Source organism: Plutella xylostella, chromosome 26 (assembly GCF_932276165.1).
Source record: "Plutella xylostella chromosome 26, ilPluXylo3.1, whole genome shotgun sequence".
In the NCBI taxonomy this organism is placed as follows: Eukaryota; Metazoa; Arthropoda; class Insecta; order Lepidoptera; family Plutellidae; genus Plutella; species Plutella xylostella.
In genome coordinates this window covers 182076-194733 of record NC_064006.1, presented here as the reverse complement: position 1 = coordinate 194733, position 12658 = coordinate 182076, and the positions used below count along the sequence as shown (strand labels likewise).

Sequence of the window (12658 nt, the reverse complement as noted above, 5' to 3'; positions counted from 1 at the left end):
CAAGAATGATGATAAAATATTAATGTTGTTATTTTATGTTTACCTATATTTATTTGTAAAGTAATAATTTTGCTGATTTCTGGTGAATAACGTATTGGAATTTCGCTATAAACGCGAAAATTTGTGAATGTGTATCTTTGTTACTTCTTCACGTTAAAACAGCTGAACCGATTGTAATGAAATTTGGTATGGAGTTAGCTGATACCTTGGATTAACATATAGGCTTTTAACCACTGGGAAAACTTAAAGGCGAAGCAAAGCTCGCGGGACCATCTAGTAATGTTGATTTTTTTAAAACAGATCCATAGCAGTTTAGCAGTATAGGAAGTGGTAACGCTAATTTTAGAATGCATCCTTCAGAATCTCACTCTTAGGTACACCTCATAGTGACTTGTGTAATGATTGTTTATTCTTCAATTACCACTTTTGAGGTAAGTATATTAATTGTGTTCTATGGTCATACTAAGTTACTAACTTACTTTGTAACCCTTATAAAGAAAGCAAATGCATAAGTTGAGAAGAAAACAGTTAATTTTCGAAATCAGACAAACTTACAAATGGCGGACGGTGTAGAGTGTTAATTGGCCGCCGCCGGGAGTCGAACCCGGCACTAACGAACACTTGACGGCCGCCTCGCTGCACGTCCACCGGGGGGTTACTCTATACTGACGATAAACGAACGAACGAGAGCTGCCGTGCAATCGGCACGTTTAATACAACGGGATAGAGTCGTGGCTCGCGCAGCAGTGCTCCGAAACGTCGTTTTTCGTCATATGGAGTGACCCCCAGGGCTCTTGGGGAATTCACTAATAAATATTTTAATTAACAGTTTACAGCTTAAAGTGGTAACATGTAGCACTTTTTAATTTACCTCTAATTTTTGTAATTAGTAATTACAAACCTTAGGTTACAAAAGCGGTAACGGCTGAAAGGTTAGTTAAATGTGTACCTTTAAATTACTACCTATATGTTAACACAGAGTTCATTTATGGTCGATAATATAAATGTTACATATAAAAGTTTTATTTATTTTTATTATTATTGTTTTTTTTTAAAGATTATGAAATAAGTGCATGAAATTGTATTCTTCTTTTAGTTCTGTAGTTTACTTTACAAGGCGCCTCTGTTAGACTGTAAGGATCTTGTAAATTAAATCAACACACTGGGGCATGCTGAAAAACAGCGTCGATCGAAGACAAGTTTTCCGTCGACTTATGCTGAGCATGTCACCATTTGCCAAAAGAAAATTTTAATTTATTGAAGTACTTGTTTTAACTAAAATAGTATAATGTAACTTAGTCATAATTAGTTATAATGTAGAATAAGTTATGTAAGGTCATTTTTATTTTGGCAATAAAGCATATTTTACTTACTTTACTTACTTACTTTTACATATACGGTATGTAAGAAATAAATTAGTTGATAGTTACATGAGCTCAATGTTAGTATTATAATTTTCTACTTGTTCACCTTGGATGTTGTGAAAAGAGAGAGTGTGACAGGAAAGTTTGAGCAACTTATACATTGAAATGTTTATTGCACAGTATAAAATGTTCGTGATCTTGATGTATAACTTAACTTCAGTTATAAAATTCATTCAGAATTGATTCGCAACATCACAAACCGACAAGTGTGACTTATTGCCCACTCTGCGCCGACAGATTCGAAACTCCATCTGGCTCCTCCACAACAGACCTTAACCTGTTTATTTTAAAGTTTAAATCAGCTATTGCAGGTTGTTTATTGCGTTGGATCACTGCCAGTTCATGTTTTGAGTGAAAAGTTTGGCAAATATGTCTTTAGAAGCTTGCGAAGGTGAAATAGCTCGTATTCCGTCTGGATTAAGGTAAAAGATAATGGTTTATTTATGTTTGCGGGACTAAGATGTTCAATCGATCACCACGAAGTAAAGGATTCGTGGTTGGAAAGTGAATGAGGTAACTATGGATTAGCCATTTATCTTTAACTGTATACATATCTAATACATGTATACGTTATGAAGGTATATATTGAGATAGGTATTAACCATGACTTGTCTGATTCGTTGATCAACCATTGCAGCATAGCAGATTTGGTTTTCCTAAGCTGTGAATAGACAACATTGTTACTAATAAATAAATAAGTGCATATTGGTTAATTAACACAAGGCCTACTTCAGTAAATCAGTGTTGTAAGAGTGTTATAAATAATTCCGTCCTCACTTCGCACGAAGGGGCACAGAAGATGAATTTATGTGGGATCTTATTTATTTATTGGCCTACCTTTATTTATGTACCTACTTTAACTGGATGGGCTTGAAATATGGCAACAAGCCTTCTCATACTTTAGGATTCATGAAAGTCGACAAAGGTGAAAAGTTTATAATATTTTGTAAGATGCTTGTTCAGTTACTCTTTCACGCACAAACTACAGAATGTAATGTTACTGATTATATTTGGTATCCACGAAACTGACACCGAAAAGCTTTCCTATCCCGGGATTCCCAGCTCTCAAGGCGAAACGAAGCTCACGGGAAAGGTAAGTAATATAAATAGTAAAATTTACGTCGAATAATGATGTTCTTTTATTCGGATTTGTAAATGCAAGTTTCGGTTGGCTACGTTTCGTTTCGAAATAACTAAAATGGTAGAGCTGTAGTGGCCTTTCATTGCATTCACTGCAGAGTACACTGAGTACAGCCGAGTACAGCCGAGTACAGTTGAGTACTCACTGCATACGGGTCCAGGTTCAAGGACGTACGGAAATACTAAAAGTGTTTTTGAATAGTGAGTAGGAGAGTTCAAATATACCTCTATTTTCCGGCTACGTACACCGTACAGTGATTATAATTATGGTTTTGTAAATAGAGTTTATTCACTAGTTTTGTTACATCAAAATATCCATATAGGTGATTTGATTTTCAAAATTCTTTATTATCAATCCATATAGGTATTTTATATAAAATCTGCGTTGTACCTAGTCTGCATCACTGAATTTGAATCCACCCTAAACGTAACCCTCCCTCATGGAATTCCCAACAAATCTTTTCGTATAATTATCATAAATTTCACACCTGTCGTCCCGGTGACTTCATATTTTAGGATGGAGTCTTCTCACCTGCTTTTAACATTAGCGAGAGCCACTAGGGGGGCCGGGGCTAATCCGGCACTTCACTCTCTTTCAGTATTAAAACTAAACATCTTTTTTCAGCTGATGTTACGGTGGACTGCTAATAATGCAACACCTGCAGTTGGAAGTTTACACTTACGAGGGTGAAATAAGAACAGTTTTACTGTTAGAGAGGCTAATGATAACGTATGACTTTTGCTTTTACAAACATTGTGCCTAGTTCAGGGCTTTTTCATTCCTTGTCTTTGATGTGTGTACTTTAGCTTTTTTACCGAGAGCACGAGTATATTATGTAGGTAAGCAAATTATAAAAAAGTGGTCATATAAAAAAAATCTGGTCGGCTTTTACTAATAGAAAAATGTACTGAAACAACTAAAGAGTGAAATATTCACCGCAGAGGCCTACTGCTGTTCAAACTCTGCTCGAAATTAAAACTTAAGCCGTTAAGAGTAAAGTTGAAGTTTGAGCAGGCACGTCCGCCGCGGTGGATATAATAAAAGTGAAAGTAAAAAGTGATTTCTAACACTTTGTGATGTAAAGGCGGTCGTCGGAGCTAGCACTGGAATGAGGTGAAACTCTTTGAATTTCAGGGGCCTTCAGAGCGACTGTCCTTTTATTATGCCTTTGTTTTAATGCTACACTAATATAATACATTATTTTTATAATATGTGTTGTTACTGATATTTGGGCATATTTGGCTTTTTCTCGACTTTTTGGAGTTAAGAATAAAAATAATCTTTCATTATTGAACTAGCAGTAGTATATTATATACTTTTAACTCTATAAACAAAGCTTAATTTATGGCATTTCCAAATTGTTTTGAGCGGTCCAATCTTCGAAAGGTTTATGTATTTAGCACATATTTAGTGTAATAGTATGATGTAAGTAGTATGTACACCCTATCACTAGGCGCCTCACATTATTCTGGAACAAATATTAAAATATCTCCGAATCACGTTGTTTGTTTTGCATTTTCACACAAAACAAACACACACAGCAACCGCGGGCGCAAACAAGGAGCCTCAATATTGATCTTATCTACCGCCTGAGGCAGGCAGTACCCGGTGCTATTGCCTACCCGAGTATAGGAAAATACCAGAATAGTATTTCTTAAAAGTACCTACCCATGGGAGCGAAGATAGTCACAGATAGAGCGAGGAGCGATAGATATCTACGGTTGCACTTTCGAGAGTACCTTATTTAACAAAAATGATGAACCGATAAGCTTCTGCCCTAACTACAATCTTAATTTAGAATAATTTTAGGCATTTCTATTAAGTGTAAAAAAACACGAGCTCAAAATAATCTATTTTTAGGTGACAGTACATCGGGTCGTGTTTGGGTAAAGGACGGGCACGGACCGTCACTGACCCGTGTCGTGTGTGATCGACTGAGCACGTGACGACGGGGTCACCATCATTGAATGTTCTAGACTAGCACATTATTTTGAGCTGCATGATCTATCGCACACTTTGCCATATTCATATATTATAAAGCATGATTGCGATGCGTTGTCTAAAGTTGACCAGAGTTGTTATAATTCTCTGAAGTTGACCAGAGTTGCAAGTTGTATCCCTTTCGGAAATCGTAACAATTTTTACAACATATTGAGTTAAAATTTTGCTAGCATACTATTTTAAGTTTACCTTAAGTTTTCCTCCAATTTAAGACTCATATCGTTGCCTGAAACTGAAGACAATGACACGTATCTGAGATCAGCTCAATTACTTACTGAATGAACGAACTTCCCTCCCGATCACCTCCGCCCGATAGCGTCACGACTTCAGTTCCAATCACTAATCGATCTATCCAATTAGGAATTAGCTTCCGATTCCAATAAAATAAGGCCAAATTTAGTTCTCAAGTTTGAATCGGAAGATGAACAGTTTTCTTGAACAAGATAACGTGATGTGAGGTGAAATGCTAAGTTAATTATAAGTTAAGGCCGACATTGGTGGAAGTTCAAGAGATAGAAAGTTCTGTGTCAATACAGTTGGCCCGTGCCCTGCGGTGAACTTGGTATTATACCGACTGTTCCCGAGTGAAAACTGAAACTTTCAAAGGTTAGACTACTTAAGACGAAACAATCAGTCTATCACGCAGATCACGCTATATACTACAACTAGCTGTTCCCGCGAGCTTCGCTTCGCCTTAAAAAGTTTTCCCGTGGGAATTCCGGGATAAAAAGTAGCCTATGTTCTTTCTCAGGGTCTAGACCATATGTATACCAAATTTCATTCAAATCCGTTCAGTAGTTTTGGCGTGAAAGAGTAACAGACAGACAGACAGACACAGTTACTTTCGCATTTATAATATAAGTTATGATGATTAGGATTAGGATATGCATTAAGTACAAATTATAGTATTTAGCAGTTCAAAGTGCAGCGAGCAATTTTTTCTGAAAGGACTTGACGACGATGTTGCCAGCGACGCATCCATATCCAAGCAGTTAGTAAGTACATTAAAATGTATATGGTACGTGTCTGATTTCAAGTGATAAGCTGAGCTTTAAGAGCTCTGTGCTCGGGACGTAATTTGGAGATACTTGACGATGAGACCTAAAACAATAAAAAAGTTAATTTTAACACTACACTTGAAGGCGTGTGGTTGAGAATCTACTTCCTGGAGATGACATTTGTCCATCATTATATTATTATGCAAACCATCTATGGACCTAGGTAGATAGTAAATATCATATATATAAGTACTTACGCTTAAGTCACGAGTTGATATCTATAGCAAAGTCTCAATGTAAATCTATGGAAGATAGGCTAACATTAATTTAGTTTCACTAAAAAAACAAATAAAGTAAATATGATTAAAACTATCTATATCTAAGATAGATCATTTTCATAAATGATAAAAACTTAATGAGAAATTAATGCTCAATTAGAGAACGCAAACAGGCTAAACACAATTTTAATATCTAATGTACCTGTGAGGGTCAGATTTATCCCATGTGTTTACGGATCTTCGTTAGTCCGATTTTCAGTAGGTATGTATTGGGTAAATATGAAATCATATCTTCTTTTATGCCAATAAATAAACATTATTAATCTAGCTAGCCTACTGTTGATTTTGGACTTTCTAAAAAGTACTATTTTTGCAACATTCTGTATTTGTGGTATGTGGAACTGCAGTACATATATAGGAATGGCTTATCTTTATAAATTTTATAGGTAGGTAACTACCAACCTATTCGCAATAAAATTTAATACCAATGATCTTAAAAATTAACATAAATCAATGTAAAACATCTAAAATATTTTTAAAACTGATAAAAAAACATTTATAAGGCGCAGTACTTACTGTAGTACTTATCACTCGTATAACTGCATTCTACTGATTCCGAAATGCGAGTGTTTGCAGTGTTAGTATGCGTGTGTCTGTGTGTGTGTGCGCGCGCACAGCCGAGACAGTACGAGCTAGGTGACGCGGCCGCGCTGTTCGAAAACTTCACCCGCACACACAACAAGCTGTACCCAACAGAGGAAGAAAGAGAGAAGAGATTCAACATCTTCAAGGAAACATTAAAAATAATCAATGAGAAAAACTCCAAGAGGAAGTTTGATCATCAAGCATTCTATGGTAAGGACAATCAGCGAAATAATCAAGCAGTTGCTTGTTTATGTCAGGGCAGTTGCCGTGTAGTCAGTTATGTCTACGTCTGCCCCAACATTTTTATTTAATGCCTTTTTTGACAGGCATAACTAAGTTTGCGGATCTGTCGGCCGAGGAGCGATTGCCCATGGGTTTGCTCGAGGAGTATAGGCGCGACGGCGGCCGGGGCTGCAGCGAGGGTGCCGCGGGGGATGCGGGGGGCGCGGGGGACCTGCCCGAGCGCCTCGACTGGCGTGAGCGAGGGAAGGTCACCAGCGTGAAAAACCAGGGGCACTGCGGCTCCTGCTGGGCTTTCAGTGCAGTCGGTAAGAACATTAATGTTGAAAGGCATTGATTGTGTGAGCTATAGAATTTTTAACGGTCTTTAAGGAGGACAAACTCGTTCACCACAGCATTTGTTTGTCAGGTAACATCGAGAGCCAAATCGCCATAAAATACTCCAAACTTCTAGACCTGTCAGAGCAGCAGCTGGTGGACTGCGACGACAGCAGCCGCGGCTGCTGCGGGGGGCTGCCGCAGAGGGGACTGATGTGAGTTCAAGGTTTTGTACATCCTCATCATCATCAGCCAATAATCATCCACTGCTGGACATAGGCCTCTGCCAAGGAGCGCCACGACACTCGGTCCTCAGCCTTCCTCAACCAGCCACTACCGTCTACCCGCCTATAAGGTCGTTGGTCCAACGGGCAGGAGGGCGACCCACGCTGTGTGTGCCTGTTCGTGGTTTCCACTTGAGAACCAGTCTACCCCAACGGTTATTGGTTCTTCGACAGATATGACCAACCCACTGCCACTTCAGCTGGCATATTTTGACAGCTTTGTCGGTAAACTTAGTCCTCTGATGGATAACCTCATTTATGATACGATTCATCAGAGAAACCCCAAGCATAGCTCTTCCATATCACGCTGAGCGACTAAAAGAATAAATCGGTGAACCAGTCCTACCGTCAGTATCCACTGTCCAAGTCTCTGCACCACTCGTCATCACTGGCAGGACGCACTGGTTGAAGGTTTCGTACAGTCTTGGCAAAGACTGACTATGTTACCTGAGCGGATCAGGTTTTTTTGCCCCTAACAGTAATTTTAACAAACATTATCATTTTACTCTTTGATTGAAAAGGTTGCTGCGTTAAACTGCTCTAGTGCGTTTGCTTTTTGCATAATAATTATTTTATTTATTTATTTATCTATTTGATACTTTATTGCACAATTATATACAACTTTGTTGTTCACATGACTTTTTACTATGGAGAAGCAATTTTTTTTTCGCGAATCTCTAAAAGTCCCAGAACAAAAGTTGCCCAGAATGAGTCATCACCTTTCGCCTTAGTACACCAATTTTGCAACACTCTGTAAAATCGTTACGCCTGCGTGACCCATCAATTATGGTCCTTACATATGAAATTGGCGTTTTCTATAGTAGGAACATATTAGTCGTTTTTTTTTTAAATGAAATATATTAAATTAATCAAAGTATGTACCATTGCTATGTATGCACTTTTGCCATCTCATAGGTAGTTCATTGATCCCCTTACTAAAAAAACCATTCGGGCGGGAATCAATAAAATCTTTGAAGGCGGTTTGGACTGCCCCATCGGAGTTGAATTTTTTTCCTTGCAAGTAGTTATCCAAATTGCGAAAAAAATGGTAATCTGTTGGAGCAAGGTCTGGAGAGTACAGTGGATGTCTAAGACATTCTAATTGAAGCTCCTCTAATTTGGTAGCCGTCTGTTGTGCAGTGTGTGGTCTAGCGTTGTCCTGAAGCAGCAGTGGCCTAGAGCGATTGACCAGCCTCGGTTGTTTAGCAGCTAGCTTTTCCATCATGGTTTGCAGTTGCTGACAATAGATATCTGCCGTAGTCGTCTGGCCAGATTTAAGAAAGCTGTAGTGAACGACACCGGCACTAGTCCACCAAACACTTACAAGCAACTTTTTTTTAGTCAATTTTCGCTTAAAGCAGGATTTGGCTGGTTCGCCAGGGTTCAGCCATTGCGATGAGCGCTTCCGATTATCGTAGAGGATCCACTTTTCATCACAGGTAATGATTCGATTTAAAATTCCTTCATTATTGTGCCGGTTGAGTAACGTAACGCAGCAGTCGACGCGCGTTTGTCGGTTTGCTTCACTAAATTCATGAGGTACCCACCTTTCAAGCTTTTTCACCTTCCCAATTTGTTTCAAGTGGATTAGAATAGTTTTATCACTAACACCGGAGCCTGCAGCTAACTCGGACGTGGTTTGCGATGGATCCGCTTCTACAATAGCCTTCAATTCTTCATTATTAACTTTGGTCTCCGGCCGTCCACGAGGCTTGTTCTGCAGGTCGAAATTTCCAGAACGAAAACTTTAGTACCAAAAACGCACTGTGTTTTCTTTTGCGACACCGTCACCATACACATCATTAATCCTTCGAGCCGTTTCTGCAGCACTGGTGCCACGGTGGAACTCATACTCGTAAATAACGCGATATTTCAAGTTTTCCATTTTGTAAACAGAGTGACACAAAGAAAAAAACAAAAGAAGAAAAAACAAATGAATTAGGGGGTTTGAAACACAAATGCATGAGTAAATAGCTGTATGAATTTGAATTTGGAATTCCTAACCATAAAGGTAATATTTGAGATCAAAGTGGCCAGTACGACAAAACGCCAATTTCATATTACTGTAAGGACCTAATATTTTAATAAATTCTATCAAAAAATAACCATTTGGCTGGTTCTATAGATCCGTAATCAAAAAGGGAGGAATTGAATTGGAAAAAGACTATCCATACGAAGAAAAGAATCAACAATGCTCCTTTAACCAGAGTAAAGCGAAGGTTCAACTGAAGGGCTGCACCGTCTACCGAATCACTGATGAACTAAACCAGCTTAAATCTATATTGAATACAGTGGGTCCTGTTTCTATCGGTAAGTTTGAAAAAATATTAGTTTATCACTGTCTAAATGCAAAAAAAAATTGCCTTGTCTTAATATTAATGAAATAAACATTTGAATTCTCTAAAACTAGATTAGGTTTAGATGTGTTCAATTGTAATGTGTATCTATTGATAATAAATAATTTAATTCAGACTAAAATAATCCAATAGCGTGTTAGTAACAACGTTATAATCGTCTAGACTTACCCATATATTCATAAAAAGTGATTGGACGTATAACGTAGTGTTTTTTTCCTCAGTGATTGGACGTTTTAGCTATTGAACTGTTTTGTCACCCTCCGTCAAAGAACAAATTGGCCTCTGTCAGAGAGTGACAAAAGAGTTCAATAGCTAAAACGTCCAATAACTTTTTTATGAAAATGGGGGATCTTTATCTAAAGAGGGTTGGCTTTGGCAGAGAATTACTTTTATTTACATAGTTTAGTGTTGTATTGAATCGTTTTCCAGCAATTAATGATTGGCTGGAAGATGATTTATTAAATTAGAAAAACAGACAACATTTATTCAACACATAAAGAGCAACATTATTATTATTTATCTGATGTCATACTGTTCCAGGTCTGACAGTGTCCGATGTTGCGTGGAAACACTACACCGGCGGGATCATGTCAGTTGAGGAATGTCCCGCAGGGTTCAATATTAACCACGGCGTCGTGCTGGTCGGCTACGGACTCGGTTAGTATCAGACCCACCGGCTAACAATGCGGAGAACAGAGATGTTTTTCAAACAGCCAATAGAATTTGGTACTAAGCTCCAGTGGAAATTAATAAGAGATGTTGTTATTTTAGTGGTTTTCATAAAGCTAAAGGGATTTTCCTGTTGGAGGGCGAGGTGCATACAGTTACCGATTTGTATTTAAAACGCTCACGCATCATTTCGCGTCTTATGAGCTAACAAAGAATAATACTAAAGAGTGACGATTCATCTGTTCCCTACATACGACCGGCGGACACCAGGCAGTCAGCAAATGCGTTAATCTACTGGCAAATCCTTTCACCAAGGTATACACGAAAAGATAAATGACTTCTTTTTTATGTAGCATGTGTAGTGTTCCACTGCTGGGCAAAGGCCTCCTCATAAATTGACTACCGCTCCCGATCCTGTGCCTCGGCCATTGAGGTAAAAACCTGTCGAGGTCGTCCCGCCATCTCCGTCTAGGTCTTCCACGACGCCGACGTCCATCATTGGGCACCCACTCGGTGACAATTCTGGCCCACCGGTCCGGGTGCTCATGCAGACTTCATTTGTTTTTTTCCAGAGGGTGGGGTTCCGTATTGGATCGTGAAGAACTCGTGGGGCGAGGCGTGGGGCGATCGCGGGTACATCCGGCTCAGTGCGGGGCACAACACTTGCAACTTGATCAGTCTACACGTTTCGAATGCTCTTGTTTGATGATATATTTTATGACTCCCCACTGAAACAATTAACTAAGGTATAGTCGCCGTCATCTTCATTTCTAGAATCTACATCGTGGTCACGCTACGGTTACAATGGTCCCTCACCAAAATCATCATCATATCATTTGTCAGTAATGATTGGTTTCCTCCACATAAAATTAAATTTTTTATCATATTAATTTTAGATCAAATAAAGTTTAAAGCATCATTTATGAGTTTCATATTATACATTGTCTACCTTCAATCCACGACAAAGTAGGTACAGTAAGGGGCAGATAAACCTGACCCCCCTCATAAGCATTGTCAGTATGAGAGGGGGGTCAGGTTTCTTTGCACTTGACCGTACAAGTAGTATGTTCTAGTACGTAGTTATGTACACGTTGGTTAGCAAACTCATTATCTATTCGATATTCAGTGTGAATAATAATAGTAATAATAATTTATAAACTTAATCCTATATTTTAATAGAAGTGCCTAATAAGTAAATAATCAAAGACGTAGATAGGTATACTTAACTTATTCCGATGGCGTCCTGTCCCAATATGACCCACATTACAGCATCGACCCTCGAGTCGCGGCTGAATGAACTCCGAATAGTGGAAGAGAAAAGGATGAAATTGAAAGGAATGGGTTAGGGTTACTCTAGCTACACAAACAAGAAACTAATGACATCTTACGTGCAATCAGTACGTTTAATGCAACGAGATAGAGTAGTTGTTGGCGCAGTATAGAATGTAAACTTACCCTCAAATTCAGACTGTGTTTTTAGTTTACAATACAATACAATACAATACAATATAACTTTATTGAACAAAACACACAGTTTAGGTACAGAAGGTTTGCAAATGACCTTGAAACCCACGAATTTCGACTGTTTGTGTCCAACGATTTCAAAAGGAAGGATACGCCCGTCAGAACGTTTTGTCAAAAGAAAATGACACCCGCGCGCTGGCCCTAATTCATACAAATTATGACCGATTTATGAGATTTTAGGGACAATGCGAGGGTGCCATTTTCTAGAACGGTTAGGCCTGTCCTTACGCCAGTAATCATTGACTTATATATTACTAGCGTAAGGACAGGCCCAACCGCTCTAGAAAATGACACCTCGCGTTGGCCCTAAAACCTCATAAATCTGTCATAATTTGTATGAAATTAGGGCCAGCGCGCGGGTGCCATTTTCTTTTGACAAAACGTTCTGACGGGCGTATCCTTCCTTTTGAAATCATTGCCAGTAATATATAAGTCAATTTTTTCTTTTTTGTTGTCAATGTTTGTGTTAAATTCACACATCACAACGGCTTTTGTAAAACTTTTTACAAATTACACTAAGCTCTATGAATTCGGAGTTAGTATTTTTGGAGGTAGAGTGACCTCCGGCCCTTGTCAGTCAGTGAGTCGTATTCTCGGCACGAGTCGTCGCGAGAATCAGAGCGGATTTCGGGCATTCTCCGGGAACAGAGGAGAGAGCGGACACGGCGAGCGCACGACTCTGAAGGGTCACTGGGAGGTATAAATAAGTTGGAGGAAGTTGAGTGAACTTAGATGCTTTTTTTCTGTGTGCCTTGTTAAAGGAATATTCGTGGTGGATA

The 12658-nt window shown here is 38.8% G+C and overlaps 1 protein-coding gene across 1 annotated transcript; it reads left to right on the top strand.

Annotated features, from left to right (window-relative positions):
- The first annotated feature begins 6410 nt into the window (after positions 1-6410).
- Positions 6411-11274, top strand: LOC105387640 (ervatamin-B). Its single transcript, XM_011558395.3, has 6 exons — positions 6411-6697; positions 6814-7035; positions 7137-7260; positions 9455-9639; positions 10227-10343; positions 10928-11274. Exons 1-6 carry the CDS (start codon positions 6463-6465, stop codon positions 11059-11061), a joined length of 1017 nt encoding a protein of 338 aa, XP_011556697.3. The 5' UTR covers positions 6411-6462; the 3' UTR covers positions 11062-11274.
- Positions 11275-12658: the final 1384 nt, after the last annotated feature.

Coding starts and splice junctions, on each gene's coding strand:
- LOC105387640 (XM_011558395.3), top strand. CDS start 6,463: ATGCGAGTGTTTGCAGTGTTAGTATGCGTGTGTCTGTGTGTGTGTGCG. Junction 6,698..6,813: donor TGATCATCAAGCATTCTATG/GTAAGGACAATC, acceptor CTTTTTTGACAG/GCATAACTAAGTTTGCGGAT. Junction 9,640..10,226: donor AGTGGGTCCTGTTTCTATCG/GTAAGTTTGAAA, acceptor ATACTGTTCCAG/GTCTGACAGTGTCCGATGTT.